The sequence below is a fragment of the Musca autumnalis genome, unplaced genomic scaffold, assembly GCF_047663935.1.
Source record: "Musca autumnalis isolate F117 unplaced genomic scaffold, ASM4766393v1 scaffold_1, whole genome shotgun sequence".
Taxonomy (NCBI): Eukaryota; Metazoa; Arthropoda; class Insecta; order Diptera; family Muscidae; genus Musca; species Musca autumnalis.
Window position 1 is genome coordinate 138,808,315 of NW_027411644.1, and position 20,904 is coordinate 138,829,218.

The following is a 20,904-nucleotide window of genomic DNA, read 5'->3' on the forward strand; positions in this document are numbered from 1 at the left end:
ATCTGCCTCTCGTAGTTCTTCAATTATAGAAACCGTATCATTTGTATGGTCATATTTTCCACTCTGATTTGATTCCACCAACAGCTTTAATCGTTCAACAAGAACATTCGGATCGTTCCAATATTCATCGATTATCTTATTTACTATATGAGTGTATTTATATCCTTTGTTAGATTTTACTCGTTCATTATGGTTGTAGTTTACTTTAGTGCATTTGAATCCAGTAAAATTTTCTTATATATCTCCAACTCTGATGCATCGTAGTTTTTAGGTTTTTGATGAAAGAGGAGTTCAAATACGCCTGATGTGAGTGCCCAATTCTGGTTTCCTACGACATTTTTTTTCATTAGTTATTGTTTGCGCCAATGCGGGGAAATATGCAAAGCCCAAACCGATAAATAAATAAAAACACAATAGTGGGGTTTTAGTTTTAAATAATAATGGCAAAGGCCGAGTTTATTAATAATAATAATAAATAAGGGTTGGTAAGACAGATTACCTGGTTTGCACAATAGCGGGGGAGCGCGACTTCGTATCGTGAGATAGAAGAGACGAGAATAAGTAAATGTCAACGATCATAACATGAAGGAAGGTGGCGGCTTTGGCGCCATTCGCCAGTCGTTGAAATCTGTTGACAGTGACGTTGACAGATCTAAACGAGGTCAACCCTTTAAGGACTAAAATGTGTTAACCCATTGTTAACAAATAATAATTTAAATCTAAATTATTCATGCCGGCCACCTTACAACACATTGCGATGTTGTAACTAAAATACAATACATAAATATAAATGTTTTCAATTCAATTATTTTTTTTTTTTTGTTTTATTTATTTTTTTTTTCAATTCATTCCATTTTTTCAAAAAACATGTTGGTAACACTATATGTTACATATGCCCGACAACACCCAACCAAAAATGGTATAGTGGGCTATCGGCAACCCTGGCGTCGCTTGCACCCGATGAGTTATGACCCTGGCATAAACTTCCGGCCCGAGTAACAAGGCCACCCGACCAGGCCTATTAAAATCGGGATCTGCCAATGGAAGACCTAAAAATGAGTCATGAATGCGCTCTGGGATTGCCGCTGTAGGCGTAAGCGCATGGTCCAAATTGGTCACCACAGCCACAATTGAAATGGACTGACTCCGGTCATAGATCGAACTAACGGTCAGGCGACATATTTGGCTACCTCACGATAGTGGGCCGATCGGACGACACAATCTTGACTATCAAAGTCGGGGATAGGCAGATACCTGTCTGGAGGGACAACAAGCCGACCAATCCTGTCTGCGAGGGGGGTGCGTTATCAGACGGACGACTATACGGACTGTTACGTGGCCGATATCTATAATCGGTCTGCGGACGACGCTGACGATTATTTGTGGGTTTAACCACGGTCTTCGCATCTTCATGAAGGAGCGTGTGGTGTTCTCCATTGCATACGGCACATTTTCTTTTGCTTCGGCAGTCCCTAGCTTGGTGGGATTTAGATAAACACCGTACGCAGTCATTATATTTTACGACAATGCGACGTCGCATGTCAACATTCATAACCCGGAAGTCACTACATCTATCCAGCGGGTGCATGCGATCACAAAGGCGACATTTGTGTGAGGCCGCAGATGGAACCTTATGGGTTTCGGACCTTAAGCTTTTGGCCGACTCCTCCGAATGAGGTGTGGCAACCGGAGCCGCAGATGGACCCGAAGATCCGGACTCGGTTCGTATAGTATCATTTTGGGGGGATGACGCAGGGACCGGAGCCGCAGATGAACCCACAGAGATGGATTCGGACTCGGTTTGCATGGTGTCGCTGGTAGAGGCGGGGGCCGCAGATGAATCCTCATTATTGGACTCGGACCCGGGCTCGGATATTTTTACAGCCGCGATTGGCTCGGCAAGGGCTTCTTCCACTGCAGCCGACGACATTCCAGTTTGGGGATCGGTGGGGCGAGGTTCCATAACAATATTGTCATCAACGTTCAAAAGTTCGTCTTCCGAATAGATTTTCATCGACATACTATATAACGAGAAGAGAACCATATTATTCGATTGCGGGGGTGTGGTCGGTCAGAACGACCAATTTTGTAATGGGCCGTCTTACAACGCCGTTTTCGGTTCGAACGTCCGCGACTCGAACGTGCCCGTCGGTGACCGGAAAAACATTTTCGATACGCCCTAATTTCCACGACGTGGGCGGAAGCTGATCATGACGAACAACAACTAGATCGTCTATCGCTATTTCTCGTTGTGGAAATTTCCACTTATATCTCATATGCAAATGCTTGAGATATTCATCTTTCCACCTCAAACTAAACTGGTGGGCAAGGGCCTGAACTTTCCTAAACCGATTGACTAGACTTAATGGTTGCTCTGTGATGAGAGGTTCAGGCGGGGCTAACAAGGGGGAACCAATCAAGAAATGACCTGGCGTTAGTGCCACTATTTCGTCTGGACTGTCCGACATTGGACATAAAGGACGAGAATTAAGGCACGCTTCGATCCTAGCCAATACCGTTGCTAATTCCTCAAACGTGAATTTTAAATTTCGAGATTGCTTTCGAAAATGTAACTTGAAGCTCTTGACTCCCGCTTCCCATAACCCTCCCATATGAGGGGCACCAGCAGGTATAAAATGCCACGATAGGCCCTGGTCTGATAAAGACGAGGAGACGGAGTCAGCGCTTTTTCGGAGGAAATCTTTAAAATTCCTTTGAAGTTCTCGCGAAGCTCCAACAAAATTTGTTCCATTACCCGAAAAAATGGAATGGGGACAACCACGTCGAGCAATAAATCTATGTAACGCAGCCATAAAATTAGCAGTCGACAAATCGGACACTGCTTCCAAATGAATTACCTTTGTAGAGAAACACACAAAGACACATACATAGCCCTTGGTTATTTTACAAGACCGACCTAGATAAGATTTTACATCAAACGGACCTGCGAAGTCCACGCCAGTATTGGTAAAAGGCCGATTAAGAGTTGTTCTCTCTGGGGGAAGGGCAGCCATAAATTGATTGCAAGCCCGTTTCTTCAACAAAAGGCACACTTTGCAACGCCGAACAACCAACCGAACCAAATTTTTCATACGAGGAATCCAATATTCCAATCTCAAAGTTCGCATCATTAACTGAATATCACCATGAACACATTTTTGGTGAATATATTCTACCAACCGTAGAGCAAAGACACTCCTATAGGGGACAATAATAGGATTACGTTCCGAAGGTGCAAGTGTAGGCGAATATACCAGTCTGCCATTCATTCGCATGACGCCATTGTCATCTACGAAAGGATTTAGAGGAGCCAACAAACTCTTACTATTTAACGGCTTCTTTTCTAACAAATTCTTATAATCGCTGGCGAAATATATTTTTTGAGCCGTAATTGCACAATAATTACGTGCGTCAATAATATCTGCCGAAGAAATGCGTGTAGAAGGATAGTAGTAATGGTTTCTATACCGGGGATGCGTTTGACGAATGAATCTAAACGCGTATACAATGAAGTGAAGAGCTCTACGCAAACAAGAAAAATCTTCCAAAATCTCTTTAAATGTCGACGGAAAAAAAGAGAAGCGACATTTAACCGGGCGCATTTCCATTTCAGTACTAATCGGAGCCAGATCACGAATAGACCATTCCGATTTAGTTTTACCCAGCCAACTAGGGCCGTTCCACCATAGGGGGGAGGCAGACAATTCTACCGGAGACAAACCACGACTTCCTAAATCCGCGGGGTTATCTTCTGATTTGACATGGTACCAATTGTAATTGCCAACATTTTCTTGGATTCGACACACCCTATTGGCTACAAAAGTCGTCCAAGTAGAGGGGGTTCGTTTCAACCAAGCAAGAACTATCGTCGAATCTGTCCAACAATAAATTTGATTAAATTCCAGATCTATTTCCCGCACAATAGTTTTTAATAGATCTGATGCTAAGACTGCTCCACAAAGTTCCAAGCGAGGCAGCGAAATTGATTTCAACGGGGCGACTTTTGTTTTGCACGATAGCAAATTAACGAAAATGTTTCCCTCAGGGGACTCGACACGTACATAGACTACCCCCGCGTATGCCTTTTCCGAAGCATCGGAAAAGACATGAAGTTCAGCAGAAAATCCTGGAACATATTGAACCCATCTAGGTATCCTAATCGAGTTAATATGGGGATATGTTTCAACAAAACTTCTCCATTCAGCCTCAGTAGCTGCTAGAAGTGAATCATCCCAACCAATGTTGTCCAGCCAAATCTTCTGCATGATAATTTTCGCCCTAACAATCACAGGGGCCAACCAACCGACGGGGTCAAACAATTTTGCAATTGCCGAGAGAACTTCCCTTTTAGTGAAGTGTTTATTGACAATAGGACTCACTTCGAAGAAGAAACAATCTAAACGCGCATTCCACCTAATGCCCAAGGGTTTAGAACTACTAGCTTCTACAAACGATAAAAGTTGAGCATCTACCAAATGCTCAGGGGGAAAACGATCCAAAATAGCTCTACTATTCGCTGTCCATTTTCTCAGCTCGAACTTTGCCGACGATAGTGCCCTAATCAACTGGTCCCTAGCTGCCAATGCAGTTTCGATGTCGTGAGCTCCGGCTAAAACGTCATCAACGTACATACATTTTCGCAATATATGCGCCGCGAGGGGAAACTCTGACTCAGTATCATCTGCCAGTTGAAGAAGCGTCCTAATCGCTAAGTATGGTGCACAATTTACACCGAACGTCACTGTCTGTAGTTCATAGTCTTGGACTTGGTTTGTTGTTGAATCCCGATACAAAATTCTCTGAAGAGGCGAATACTTTGAGTCCACACGAACTTGCCTATACATTTGAGTAATGTCCGAGTTAAACACGAATTTGAAGATACGCCAACGGAGGATCAAAAGAACTAAATATTGCTGTAACGTTGGACCTACGTGCAATATGTCGTTAAGACTCTGCCCATTCGAAGTTTTATTTGAGGCATTAAACACTACTCTAAGTTTCGTGGTCGGTTTTTCAAGGTTTATCACGGGGTGATGGGGTAGACAACAAGAAAGGACATCCATTGAAGTATTTGCGGATACCGGTCTCATGTGGTCAAGTTCCAAATATTCCGATAATACTTGGTCGTAAACTAGTTTTATTTCAGGATTTTTCATTAGAGAATTCTCGTTCCGAAAATATTGTTTGAGGACGTTTGTGCGGGACTCTCCCAAGTACCCGATAGCGCTAATCTCAGATTTAATCGGCAGCGTAACAATATACCTACCCTCTGAGTCCCTACGAGTAGTTCGGACGTAATTCTCCTCACAAAAACGGTCCGATGGGGATAATATTTTGCGTTTGGGAGTCTCCTCGATTTCCCAGAATCTCAAAAGGGTCTGGTTGATTTTGTCTTCCTCTGCTACCTCAACAGTAGTGGCAAAAGTTCGAACTTGTGCTGCAGGGACAGGACCCGTAACAAGCCAGCCAAATACAGTATTTTGAGCCAGTAGTGCTCCAGACAAAATGGGACGACAACCATCTAGCAATATTTTGGGATACAGATCAGCACCTAACAGCAAATCGACAGGACGAGATTCAAAAAGGTTAACATCTGCCAAGCGAAGATCGGGAATTTGCGACCTTAAGTCAGAATTAACCATAAAAGAGGGGAGATTTCCTGAAATGGTACGCAAAACTAAAACGTTGGTTTCTAATTCCAGAGAAGGGTCGAAGGGACTGCTAATTTGAATACGACAAGCTTTACTAGCAGTGGCCGAGAGTGAACAACTAACTCCTGAAATTACAGCATTCGCAGAACGAACAGGAAGCTTCAAACGAGTTTGGAGTCGCTCGGAAATAAAAGAGGACTCTGAAGCAGGATCTATCAACGCCCTAGCAGGGTACGAAACACCTAGATGAACAATATTCACCATTGCGGTACCTAAAAGTACAGCTTTGTTCTGCGCGGCATGAAACACTTGTCGGGGCAAGCAACCAGCGGACGTGGATGGTGCGCAATTTTCCGAATTAGGGGGGACAGTCGAAGAAGTAGTACTAGAATTTTGGGGGACATGGCTAGTCACGGTGGAACTTCGAGTTGAATTATTCGATGTAATATCCTCCCGATGCAACAAAGTATGGTGGGTCTTATTACACTTCGAACACCGACGTTTGCTATCACAATTCTTTACTTCATGATCGTTCCTAAGACAATTAATACAAAGATGATGACGTTTCATCACTTTGTACCGATCTGCGGGTTTAAGACTCTTAAAGCGGGGACAGTCATACAATTTATGACGCTGATTTTGACAAATTATACAATTTGAACCTTTCGAAGCGCGGGGAGAACGCGGCGGCTCTGAAACTCTGGTATTCGAATGATGCGCTTGAACTTTACTATTATTTGACCGCTTAGACTGATCTGTACCACGCATATCATGAAGGCACATGAGTGTACGAATTCGCTCAGTGAGAAAGGTATCCAAGTCTTTCCATGACGAAAGAGAGGATTTATCTTTAACACTCTGCTCCCAAAGAGTCTGAGTGATTTTTGGCAATCTCTGGAGACACAAAAATACTAATATCGGATCCCAATTTTCCGTGTTGACATCATACACGGACATCGACGATAGGCATCCGTTGATACCACGTTGGATCGACTTTAATCCCGAACTAGTCTCACTATAGAGGACCGGAATATCAAACAAAACTTTCAATTGGTTGTGAACCAGAAGCCGGGGATTATCATAAGTTTCGACTAGTGCCTTCCACGCGAGCTCGAAACTACGATTAATTAAGGGGAACCTCGAGACAATCTCGCGAGCTTCACCAGAAGTCTTCCTAACGAGATGACAAAGTTTTTCTACGTCGGTAAGACGACCATTAACAATATATATAGCCGTAAACAAATCCCTAAAGGTTGGCCACGAATGGAAATCGCCTTCAAAAATGTCCGTATCGCATGGCGGTAGGGCAAGGTTGTGGACACAATCCAAATGAGAAACTTCATCCATAGTCCTAAAACTGGCACTATTATTTCTCGCCATAGAGGAAAGCGGCGTTTCTATCTGCGAATGATTTTCGCGAGAAGCATGAGTCGAAGAACTCAAATTGTTGTGCGTTGCTTGCGGGTTTTCTTTAGGCGACTTAGCTAAATTCTCTCCTGGCGTTTCTATCAACGAAGCAACCGAACCACAAATACTACCATTACTAGAGGAGGTACGATATTTCTTAAATTGCCCTAGTTTCCTATTAATTGCTGACTGGCAGTCGACATAAATTTGAAATGACGAATTGTACTTCTGATCGACCGCATCGATAACCTCTTTCGTCGTCTCTACTGACGACATCATAAAATCACAGCACCTTTCAAATTTTTCCTGTGCTTGTGTCCAAAGTTTTTCTAATGCACTAAGATGAGCCTGTAGCGCATGAATATCAAGCTGCTCATCACGCATCGTATTGAAACGAGCATTAAACTGGATGACCGCATCCGAAGTTCTAGTGAACATATCTATTGGGGTGAATGGCATTTTGAACATGTTTCCCGAAATATGTACTACAACAAGCAAGAAGGGAAGAACTAAAGCACGATCTGCTCTTATAATGTATTCAAAAATCAAGAATAAAACTGATTCTACTTCGCACGATATACGAAGAAACCACAAAAGGATCAAAAAGTTATCCACAAACTCCAAAAGTTTCAAAAAATCGACCGAATTTTTCAAAGGTCCAAGAAAAACACCAAAAGCTTCCGAAAATCTAACGAAACCGCACTATAGGGCCAAAGAAATCGGAAATGTTCGCGAAATAAATGCCTTGAACCTCTCACACAGTAGTGAAATATCAAAAAATTGGTCTATAATCACCAAAATTATAATCTGCGATGAGATATTTAGCAACCAAATGCAAAGATACGACGCAAAATATGTGAAAAATTTTCAAATAAATAATAAATATTTCAAATATATTCCAAAAAAATATCAAAAAATATATAAAAATGGTTAGTTTTTATTAAATTGTATATTTTTCCCGGTAATTTTCCAAAAACCGTATTTTCGCGCACAAAAAATTCAAAATATTTTAATTTTTATATTTTCTACCGAAAATATTGAGATTTTATAACTTTTATTTCCACAGTTTACCTACTATTTAGGCAATCGAACTAGCGAATGTAGCGTATTTTCCAAAAATAAATATTAAAAAATAAAAAAAGTCGTATTGACCAATCGTAGGGTGTACGCGTTATTAATTTTTTCAAAAACGTCGTTTTCTAACACCCAATTATCACTCAATAATCGAAAATAAAATTCAAAAAATTTTAATATTTTATGTTGTTCCGTTTATCGAGGGTCACCTGTATAATATGTTACGTTGCGTATATCGAGGGTCACCTGTAACACAACAGACAATACCAAACTTATGTATGTATATGCGTATCAAGTGGCTGACCGACTAGGCAACGATATTAGCCGTATGATTTCTATGGCGTTTGTGTGTAGGTACACCTATTACTGATCACTAGTGGACGAACGAACAAACAAACCAATGCAATTGAAGTGCGTGTATTTTTTGGGGTGATTTATGAATAATATTTTAATTATTAAAAATGCAATTTTGCAAAAAATTTAACAATTTTAAAATTTCAATTACACCAATCGATGGGGAATTTTATGCACATTTAAATGACACCGCATGTATGAGAATGGCTGCTTGAGCCAGAGCAATAAAACAACAAAAAAAGTTTCTTCTAAAAATTATAAATTGTCACTGGGGCAACTTTATTTAAACACAATTATAGATAAATATAATTCGTAAATATGTCTGCTCCCGATGGGACAATAATTTTAACTAATAATATTATTTAAACTATAATTTAATTAAGGGGCGATTAATATTAATTGAAAGGCAATTTAAGATATTTGGCACGACAGAGATTTATGTTTATTTTAGGCAGCAAGGCAGAACGAAATATTTTAACGCAGCACGGCAGAAGATATTAACAAGAATGACTTTAACTGATCAGCTTCAATTACAGCAGGGCAGAATATTATTGTTTACTTGCTCCCTCTGCTAGCGTCGCTACCACTCTTTACCATCGTTGATACACATAAAAGCATTAGAAAAGAATAAATAAATAGCGACAACAACAACAACAACAGAGAAAGCCTAGCAGAGACAATAGGTAGAGATCATTGTCCACACAAAGCATAAAGCAATGTTTGGCCTTGAACCGATGAGGACATGATTGAAAAGGAAATAGAAAAAATATGCATTAGAATGCAAATAGGTATGCCAGTTGGGACAAATTTAAATAGCTGTGGGGACATTATTAATTTATGGGCAAAAATAATAATAATTACCGAAGTGAACGATAATTTTCAATAACTAAATAATAATGATAATAAATGGAACATACCACTAATGAAATAAATGATAATTAAAATAAATTAAATAAATAAATAAAATAATTTATAACTATTGCTCCAACATTCCCCCGCACATAGAACAACTGTTCTTGACAAAGGGTAAGGTAGATGATGAGGTGTTTTATTCGGTTTCCGAGATAACCGAGCTGTGCCTCTGCTCACAGCAACTCTCATCGGGATCTTGAGGGGACTTGAACTCTTCTTGAAGAGGCAGCAGAGCGACTTTTGAGACAGGACGTTTGTAGATTCTTCCACTAGACTTCAGGGATACAACTCGTACTCTTCCATCAGCACCAGGGTGAACTTCCGTAACTCGGGCAAGTGGCCATTGACCTGGAGAAAGTCTTTCATCGAAAATAAGGACAAGATCTCCAGTTTCTATATTTTTCTGGGGCTTCAACCATTTAGGGCGAGATTGCAGACGGTTGACGTACTCGTATGACCAACGCTTCCAGAATTGTTGTTGTAGGAGTTGAACTACTTTCCACCGGGAAAGTCTATCGATTGAGTAATCAAGCAGATTTTCGTCTGGGGCAGATAAAATCGGTTCTCCAACCAGAAAATGAGATGGAGTTAGGGCCTCGCAGTCGGAGGGATCGGTAGACATTGGGCATAGGGGCCTCGAGTTGAGACATCCTTCAATTTGCGTCAAAAGAGTTGCCAATTCCTCATAAGTAAGAATTCGATTAGCCATAATTCTTTTCAAGTGATGTGTTGTGGATTTGACTCCGGCTTCCCAAAGTCCTCCAAAGTTTGGGGAAGCGGGAGGTATAAAGTGCCAGTTAGTGTCATTGTCAGCTAGCAGAGTTGCCAGATCTTCAGGGAGAGATTCTGTGCTTCTTCTTTGTAGAATTTTAAGCTCCTTGTTTGAGCCAATGAAATTCGTGCCACAATCGGAGTACAAATCAGAGCACATACCACGTCGGGAAGTAAATCTTCTGAAGGCGGCAATAAAAGCATCGGTTGAGAGACTAGTTACGGCTTCAAGGTGAAGTGCTTTGGTTACCATGCAGATGAATAGGCAGATGTAACCTTTTGTTGTGACAGAGTTTCTGGCAGTAGACTGTTTAATGGTTATTGGGCCAGCGTAATCCACACCACTATGTTTGAAGGGCCTTGTGGGTTGAAGCCTTACTGAGGGAAGATTGCCCATGATTTGTTGCAGGGATTTGGCCTTGTACTTAAAGCAAGTGATGCATTGCCTTTGGACCTTTTTTGCCAGATTGCGGGCAGACAAAATCCAGAACCTCCTGGTAACGTAGGCTTGCATCTGTATGAGGCCGCCATGGAGTGTCTTCTCATGAGCATCTGCAAAGATTAAACAAGATAGAGGACTATGTTTGGACAAGAGCATAGGATGTTTAAAATCATAATTAAACTTAGCTTTTTGTATTCTGCCACCAACACGCAAGACGCCATCATCATCAAGAAACGGGCAAAGTTGGGCAATTCTGCTACCAGAAGGAATACTTCTTCCTCTTTTAAGCTGTTGTATCTCCTCAGGGAACTCGACTTCTTGAGACAATAGAACAACTTTTTGCAGCGCCCTTTTCAATTCCGTCGCTCGGAGAAAGCCAGTAAAACGGATTTTGGAACCAGGTTTATATTGAAGAAACCGCAAGATATAGGCCATGACTCGAGTCAGTCTGCTTAGAGACGAGTATTTAGTTAACAAATCCGGATAATTTGAGACCGTAGATGAGTTGATATTTATAGATGATTTTCGTTTTTCCAAATTCGTTTCAAAAGAGTTGTCTGGCTGCTTGGGCCAGAGAGATGGAGGCTGAGAGAGCCAGAGAGGACCAGTCCACCAAAGAGAATGTTGAACTAACTCAGTCGACGTAATTCCACGGGAAGCACAGTCAGCCGGGTTGTCATGAGTAGAAACATAACGCCACTGTGAAATATTCGAGTGTCTTTGGACTTCACTCACTCTGTTTCCAACGAAAACACTCCATCTTGAAGACTCTCCTCTGAGCCAACACAAAACGGTAATGCTATCAGTCCAGTAATAGACATTAGAAATGTTGAGATCTAGCATATCTTGAACTTTCCGCGTAAGTTTAACCAGCAGTGTTGCTCCGCATAATTCCAGCTTCGGGATAGACAAGACCTTCAGTGGGGCAACTTTAGTTTTGGATTGAAGCAAGTTCACTACACCTTCTCCATTGTTATTTAAAACTTTGATAAAAACTGCAGCAGCGTACGCTGACGTTGAAGCGTCGCAAAAACCATGCAACTCCACGGGACAATCTTTAAAAGTGCCAATCCATCGGGGGATTGAAACCTGTTCTAAGGTCTTTAGCTCTTTGAGATATGTATTCCAATTGGACTTCATGGAAGGAGAAATGTCGTCTTTCCAATCGATGCCTTCGAGCCATAACTTTTGAAAGTAAATTTTCGCTTGAATGGTGACAGGGGCTAGCCACCCTAGAGGGTCATACAATTTTGCTGCGTCAGATAGAAGACTAGCTTTAGTGACTTCGGGTTTTATCGGAAAGTTGACTTCGAAAGAAAACGTATCTTCATCAGTATTCCAGCCCAATCCCAGAGCTTTCACGACATTAGGTTCATTTAGATTGAAAATGTTAGCCTTTTCACGAAAATCTTCCGGAATATGGGACATAAGTTCTGAAGAATTTGACGTCCATTTGCGTAAGTTAAATCCTCCTGCCGAAAGTAGTTGAACCAATTGTTTTTGCAGGAATATTGCTTCTGACTCCGAATCAGCGCCGGAAATAATGTCATCTACGTAGGTATCAGTTTTTAAAATCTTACAGGCTTCAGGGTAAGTTTTATTTTCATCATCTGCCAACTGATGAAGAACTCTAATGGAGAGGTACGGAGCCGAGGAAGTGCCATAAGTGACAGTCTGAAGTTTGTAGATGCAAATATCCGAATCAGAATTTCGCCATAATATTTGCTGATAGTGTTGATGACTGTCTACAACTTTAATTTGGCGGAACATTTTTTCTAGATCGGAGCGAAAACCAATTTTAAATCGACGCCATCTATTGATAATTGCAGGCAAATCATTTTGCAAAGCAGGACCAGGGAAAAGTTCTTCGTTTAATGAAGTAGAAGAAGGCCGTTTGCTGCTACCATCGAAGACTACACGAAGTTTTGTCGTAGAGCTAGATTCTCTAATAACGCCATGATGAGGCAGAAAATATCCAGAAAGTTGAATGGATTGAGGATAAGGCCCAATATTAACCATATGCCCTAAAGATTCGTATTCATCCATGAACTTCCTGTACTCTGAGGCAAAAATTGGTTCTTTCACGAATTTACTTTCAACTTGTTTTAAACGTTTTAAAGCACTGAAGTCACTGTGACAGAAAGTAGGAGGAGATTTGCCGAGAATTTGTGACCTAAAGGGTAAGGCGACGGTGTATCTTCCATCGGAGCCACGAGTATAAGTTTTCTTGAAGAATTCCTCACAAGCTATTTCGTCAGAAGTCAAATGGCGAGATTCTATGAGTTCCTCTTGTTCCCAAAATGCTTTCAATTGGGTATCCAAGGAACAGAAATTAATGTTGACCGTATGATCATACGAAACTTCAGCCGTTGGGCCAGAAACAATCCACCCGAAATGGGTTAGTTGAAGAAAAATTCCCTTTTCGAATTTCTTCTGTTGAGGAAGTAAAATGTCTCCGTACAAATCGCCACCAATCAGTAGATCTATCGGATCATTTTTGTCGAAATCAGGATCAGCTAGAGAAAATTCAGCCAAGGAGGGCAATTTATTTCTGTCCACTGGACCAGCACAATAACTATTTAAGGAGGGCATGACGTAAGCCTGACTTCTCAATTCAAAGCCAGCTTCATAGTGCGAGGCAAGATTAAATTTAACAAATCGTTTCACAACAACGGTTTCACCTCCTACACCAGTGATTCGAGCAAAGGTATTGTATTTTTGTAGACGCAGTAGTTGAGAAGCACTTTCCGTTATCAATGTAGCCTGGGCTCCTTGATCTAAAATGGCCCTCAATTTAAAATTTCCAAAGTCGCTCTTCACTATGACTCGAATAGTTGCTAGGAGCACCTGAGGCATAACTGAAGCGCTCAATAGAGACAAGTTGACATTAGAATTCCCAACAGAGGAAGAAGGAGCTACATTATCATCACGATTTTCAGCAGTATTAGAAATATTGGACCGACCTTGAGTTGTATACTCATTATGCATAATAGTGTGATGCGGAAGGTTGCATGATTTACAACGACTTAACGATTTGCAGTCCTTTGAGAAATGGCCAAGGTTCAGACAGTTACGACAAACTTTCTTTGAGTTAATGAATTCGCGCTTAGAGGCAGAGGGCATAGCAGCAAACTTGAAACATTTATAGAGAAAATGTCGTTTCCCACAGCAGGGACAATTATCGTTATTAACGGCCGCCATATTTACTCGACGATTTTGATGCATTCTTTGAGAGGGAAAAGATTTTGGCGCATTTTGTTTATATTGTGGCTTTGATGTGGTCTCAGTATATTCGGCGATAGACTCTAAAGTTCTAAATGTTGTCTCAAGAAAATTATATAATTCGGATATCTTCGGAATTTCCGTGGCTGCCTTTAAAGACTGTTCCCACTCTTTGCAGGTTTGCAAGTCTAATTTACTGACTGTAATATGGATGAGAAGAGGATCCCAGCTGGAGCAATCGATACCTAAAGTGCTCAACAGAGCCAAGCTATTTCTTGTCGAATCGAGCGAAGTTTTAATGCTTTCGCATGAACCATTTGATTTTGGGATACTTAAAAGTTTTCGCAGCACAGTGTCAGCTATTTTTCTTTTATTGTGATATCGTTTATCCAGCGCAGCCCATGCAAGCTCATAGCTCCCTTCAGAGGCAGGGTACTCATTTACGATGGACAAAGGAGTATCTCGGCAAGAATTTTTCAAAAAGTAGTATTTTTGCACTTTCGACAAACTTTGGTTACTGTGCACCAGAGAAACAAACATGTCTCTGTACGAGATCCAACTTAAGTAATCACCCGAGAAAGTGGGGATGTCTATTTTAGGAAGACGAACTTCAGGGATGAGGGAATCGCTTCTTTGAGAAGAATTTGAGGCATGGAAAGTGGAGTGGAAATTCGGAGAGTTAGGAGGCCGATAGTCAGACATAGAGTCGAGTAATTTTCCTTTACCGCTGGGATAAACTTTAAAGAACGAGTAATGAACATCCTCTTTAAAATATGGGACATCATCAGAGTTAATTGACTTGTCACGAATGACATCAAAAAGCTGCTCATGGTTGGCCTCAAATGTTCTTTTAATCTCGTCGATCTCATCGAGACAACTTTGGCACAAACCTCGAGTTTTTTCACCGTCGGGCAATTTGTCGAAGTCGGAAATAATTCGCTGAACACGAGCCAAAAGAATTTTTTGATCTTCGATCGGTCTAGCAAAGTCCGCCATTTTAAAATTATGTGACTTTTAGAAAACAGAAAATGTGTGGCAACGATTTATATTTACCAAAACGGGCAAATGTTCGAAAATTTGGAATAAAGTTTATAAAAATGTCTATTTATTTCTCACCAAATATGATGCAGAGCAAGATTTTAATTTGGCACACAAAAGGTATTCACAAACTTGATCCAACGTTGTGATTGTGTTAAATTCAAACTTCGTCACTTTGTCTTTCCACCAAATTATTTATTTTTTAGTACACAGATTCAATTTAGTTAATTAATAATTTTTGAAATAATTTTGTTGACAAACTGTATGTCCCAGCATAGGGTAGATGAAAACGTTCGCAATAGTTGTTATAAGATTTCCCAGCACAGGGCAGATATCGAATTTCAATTGTTTAATAATTTTTTCCGTTTGAGTTTGAACTATTATAATATTTTGTTGGCACACTGTATTGTTCAATTTACAATCAATAAATGTTCACAGTTGTGAGAAAAATTTAATTTTATTGCAGTAAAAGTAGCAGAGTAAGATAATTTTTTCACTTTTCTTGAAATAATTTAGCACAACAATGTTCACTGAATGTTATTTTATTTATTGGGAATAATCACTTTTTCTTAATTGTTTGTTCACTATTCCCGGGTTTCGGCACCATTAAAATGTATGAGAATGGCTGCTTGAGCCAGAGCAATAAAACAACAAAAAAAAGTTTCTTCTAAAAATTATAAATTGTCACTGGGGCAACTTTATTTAAACACAATTATAGATAAATATAATTCGTAAATATGTCTGCTCCCGATGGGACAATAATTTTAACTAATAATATTATTTAAACTATAATTTAATTAAGGGGCGATTAATATTTATTGAAAGGCAATTTAAGATATTTGGCACGACAGAGATTTATGTTTATTTTAGGCAGCAAGGCAGAACGAAATATTTTAACGCAGCACGGCAGAAGATATTAACAAGAATGACTTTAACTGATCAGCTTCAATTACAGCAGGGCAGAATATTATTGTTTACTTGCTCCCTCTGCTAGCGTCGCTACCACTCTTTACCATCGTTGATACACATAAAAGCATTAGAAAAGAATAAATAAATAGCGACAACAACAACAACAGAGAAAGCCTAGCAGAGACAATAGGTAGAGATCATTGTCCACACAAAGCATAAAGCAATGTTTGGCCTTGAACCGATGAGGACATGATTGAAAAGGAAATAGAAAAAAATATGCATTAGAATGCAAATAGGTATTCCAGTTGGCACAAATTTAAATAGCTGTGGGGACATTATTAATTTATGGGCAAAAATAATAATAATTACCGAAGTGAACGATAATTTTCAATAACTAAATAATAATGATAATAAATGGAACATACCACTAATGAAATAAATGATAATTAAAATAAATTAAATAAATAAATAAAATAATTTATAACTATTGCTCCAACACCGCACATCAATTTTTATTTTCAACAGAAAAGCCAAAAAATACACTTTTCTTCAATTATTTTGATTTTTTCTTTATTTTCAATTGCCGTCGGCAAAACAATATTTGCATTCAAGACGGAGGGGGACGGGGTACGCGACGCGTTGTAAAACGGCCACAAGGAATATAAACGACGCGATTGTTGTTGTTTTCACACAATTTTTTCTTCGATATTTATTTCTTTTTAAGAATATTAGTATTTATTTAATTTCACCGGCACTTTTTTTCACTGTACGTACCTGTTTGCTTTAAATGTAAACAAGATGATGGTGATAATGAGATGATGTGGGGTGGACTGTATTGATGGTGATGATGTTGATGCTTTGCAAAAAAAAAGAAGAAAACAATTACTTCTTTGACAACAGCTCGTTCGTAATCCGGTACGAATGGACCAATGTTTGCGCCAATGCGGGGAAATATGCAAAGCCCAAACCGATAAATAAATAAAAACACAATAGTGGGGTTTTAGTTTTAAATAATAATGGCAAAGGCCGAGTTTATTAATAATAATAATAAATAAGGGTTGGTAAGACAGATTACCTGGTTTGCACAATAGCGGAGGAGCGCGACTTCGTATCGTGAGATAGAAGAGACGAGAATAAGTAAATGTCAACGATCATAACATGAAGGAAGGTGGCGGCTTTGGCGCCATTCGCCAGTCGTTGAAATCTGTTGACAGTGACGTTGACAGATCTAAACGAGGTTAACCCTTTAAGGACTAAAATGTGTTAACCCATTGTTAACAAATAATAATTTAAATCTAAATTATTCAGTTATTTTTAAAGGTTTATCTCCAAATTTCCATTCCCCATTATTATCTTTATGTGGACTGTATACAGTGTCCAGGTTATTCATATTTTCCAATTAATAAAGATATGAAAATAATCATCATGATCAGAATAAAAAGATTCTTCTCCTTTCTCGTCGTTGCTTGATTTATCTTGTTCGTACTCATAATCACGCGGAGTGGTTTCTTCTTTAACATCTTCCTTATATCTCTTGATACTGGAAAACGGTGATTTCCCATACTCATGTTGTTTGCGGAGCAATAAAAAAAATTAAAAAAAAACAAAAAAAAGAAAAACACCAGTATCAATTCTTTTATAATAATAAAAATGAAAAATCCTTTATTTAATAATATTGTTCGGAAAACAATATCTTTACCTTTTATTTACAATTGGTGTTGTTCGGTGGACGAAAATCCAAAGAGAAGTAAAGTTACAATGTAACGAGTAAGCTAGGTGTTGCAAAGTGGCGCGAATTTTACTCGTTAGAATTTGACATCTATCACTTTGTGCGAATGCACAAAGTTGCATTTGTGCTGGATATGTAAAAATTCTAACAGAAGAAATTAAAAATTTCCTAAAATGCGGAAACCATTTGGAATTAAACATTTCTCGGCCACCTTGGAACATCCAGCGATGTTACAACTAAAACGACTTAATATCTAGTTATGAATGTGTCTATGTACATATATGAAAATTCAAGGGTAGAACTGTCAACGGTGAGCATTTTCATTTAATTCATTTATTAAATAATTTTTTCAAAAAAACAAGTGGCTCGGAGAGCCCATGCCAATCTTCATTGACGCTACATCTTCAACTTACATACTACAGGGCCCAGTAATAACCCACCCAAATATAGTAAGTTCAGCCAACGGAAAACCCGGGTTCGAGAAGGTTTGCATCTTTATGATTCTGGGGTAAACCTCAGACCCAAGAATGAGACATATGTGTTTCGCCCTATAGAACTCGGGATCTGCTAATTGTAGACCAGCATATCTTTCCTTAATACTCTCTGGTGCTGACGTCGAAGGTTTCACGATGTCTCGTAACGGCATGACCTGCGCAAACACCGTCACGTTTTGGGCCCGTTCATACAAAGACCCCACATTTATTTGGGAAAACATGCCATGTCCCATTGGCACCACACCCAACTGAAGCTTCTCCGCAAGCGACTGGCAGATCCGACTGTGCCCCGAACACGAGTCTAAAAGAGCCCTTACGGGTATTCTTCGCTCACCTATATTGATGTTCACAATCATTGTTGGGGTCAACGTCACGGTTGGCTGGAAGGAAAGCAAAGGAGCGGACATGGGGATGGGATTTTGGAAGGGAGTGAAGGGAGACATTTCGTTGTTAGAGGATGGGACAGAAGGATGTGAACGCACATTTCTGCGGTTTGGCCTCCTAAGATCCAGATTTGGTGAATTGTTTGTGGGGTGTAGCAGAGTGTGGTGATCACGTTGACAGATCTGGCATCTTTTTGGGTTCCGACAATTCCTGTCCCCATTAAGACAGTTCGAACACAACCGTTTGGACACCACGACCCGAACTTTGCCCTCATGGGACAAACTTTGAAATTTACCACAGTCACGAAGTTTGTGACCGTGATTGCAGAATGCGCAGCGCTGTTCACTTCTTCTCGAACCTGAGTTTTTCCGAATAGATACAGTCGATACGGAATTCCGCGGATACGGAATTCTTCAACGGTTCACCCGAAGCCTTTGGTGCAACCTCCCGGATAGGAGCGGCTTCCGTGATATCTAAATCAAAGCTAGGAGCCCGAGGTGTGTGTGCAGTCTCCAGGATAGGAGTCACCTCGGCTCTATTTGCCTTAAGGGCACTACCATTATCTACTGGAGGACGGGGTGCAACCTCCCGGATAGGAGCCGCCTCCATTTTCTCCGCACTATATTATAAGATAATATTATAAGAAACAATTACTCGTTGGCCACAATGACCAACTTGACTACCGGTCGTCTTACAACACCGTTTTCTGTGCGGACATCAGCCACGCGTACGTGTCCGTCGACACCCGGAAACACGTTGATAACGCGACCTAGTTTCCACGAAGTGGGGGGTAATTGCTCATTACGAATAACGACTAAATCGTCCGTCTGTATATCGCGTTCCGGATATTTCCACTTATAACGTTTATGGAGACCTTTCAAATACTCTTCCTTCCACCGGAGGCAGAATTGTTGAGTTAAAGCTTTCATTTTTCTAAACCGGTTAACGATATGCAGGGGAGATTCATTTATTGTTGGCTCCGGAGGAGCAAGAATTGGAGATCCTATCAAAAAATGTCCCGGAGTAAGTGCCACTTGAGAATCTGGACTGTCTTTCATAGGACACAGTGGCCGCGAATTTAAACATGCTTCTATCCTACATAGAAGTGTAGACAGTTCCTCAAACGTATATTTTATGTTCTTTGCATGCTTCTTAAAATGCATCTTGAAACTTTTCACAGCAGCTTCCCAAAGGCCACCCATATGTGGAGCCCCAGCAGATATGAAATTCCATGTTATTTCCTGATAACTCAATTCAGAACATATACGCTCACGACTTTCCCTCAAGAAACCTTTGAAATCCTCCTCTAGGTGTCGCGAAGCTCCAACGAAGTTGGTGCCGTTATCCGAAAACATCGTTTTAGGACAACCGCGACGCGAAATAAATCTATGAAATGCTGCTAGGAAAGTTGTTGTGGATAAATCAGAAGCAGCTTCTAAGTGTACAGCCTTTGTCGAAAAACAAACAAAAACGCAGATGTATCCTTTAGTAATCTTGCAACATCTACCAGTGAATGATTTTATGTCAATAGGCCCGGCAAAATCTACCCCTGTGGTAGCAAATGGCCTAGTGAAAGATGTTCTCTCCGGAGGGAGAGCTGCCATGATTTGAGTACAAACTCGACTTTTGTACAATGAACAACGCTTGCAACGACTAATTACTGTACGAATCAATGTAGTGGGACGAGGTACCCAATATTCACTACGAACTATACGCAACATTAATTGAATTTGTCCATGGATTGAACGAATGTGAATATCCTGCAGTAACAAATAAGTAAAGCGACTATGATATGGAAGTAGTATAGGATGAGTCTCCGAAGGAGAAAGAGTTGGCGACCTAACTAAACGCCCATTGATTCTCATAACACCGGCTTCATCTAAATACGGATTTAATGACAAAATCGAACTTTTAGGATGCAACGGCTTTTTATTTAACAGACAATCATACTCTTCATCATAATGTACCTTCTGAGCTAAAATTGCTAAACGTATTTTAACACAATGAATCTCAGAACATGAAAGAGATATTTCCTCAAAATTATGATTTCCTTTATGCAGACGATGAGTGTTGTGGAAAAACCTAACCATGTATCCAATGGCCCCTATAGCCGTTTTCAAACACGAAAATCTTTCTAAAATGTCAGAATATTCTGAAAAGAACGAGACATGACTTTTAACACCTCGCATCTCTACATCCGTATCAAGAGACGATAAATCAGGAATATTCCATTGCGACCTATCAGAACGAAGCCAAGTAGGACCACACCACCACATTTCAGATGCAGCTAAGTCTGCCGGCGAAAGTCCACGACTACCTAAATCTGCGGGATTGTCTTCTGAGCGCACGTGATACCAATTTTCTTGACCAACGTTTTCATGAATTCTGTTCACCCTATTGGCAACGAACGTTGTCCAAGTTGAAGGGGTTTTTTTAAGCCACGAGAGGACGATCGTAGAATCTGTCCAGCAATATATCCTACGAAAATCTATACCAATCTCAGAAATAATTGATTTC

The 20,904-nt window shown here is 40.1% G+C and overlaps 2 protein-coding genes across 19 annotated transcripts in view; one reads left to right on the plus strand and one right to left on the minus strand.

Annotated features, from left to right (window-relative positions):
- Positions 1–20,904, plus strand: part of Bili (FERM domain-containing protein 8 Bili) — a 1,367,054-nt gene that overhangs the window by 249,207 nt on the left and 1,096,943 nt on the right. The gene's annotated exons all lie outside the window — the stretch shown is intronic.
- LOC141390620 (uncharacterized) lies at positions 1,187–16,849 on the minus strand. The gene is made up of 2 exons (XM_073963565.1): positions 16,667–16,849; positions 1,187–2,021 (listed from the first exon to the last, which is right to left on the minus strand). The coding sequence occupies exon 2, from the start codon at positions 2,018–2,020 to the stop codon at positions 1,187–1,189; it is 834 nt and encodes a 277-aa protein (XP_073819666.1). The 5' UTR covers position 2,021; positions 16,667–16,849.

Coding starts and splice junctions, on each gene's coding strand:
- LOC141390620 (XM_073963565.1), bottom strand. CDS start 2,020: ATGTCGATGAAAATCTATTCGGAAGACGAACTTTTGAACGTTGATGAC.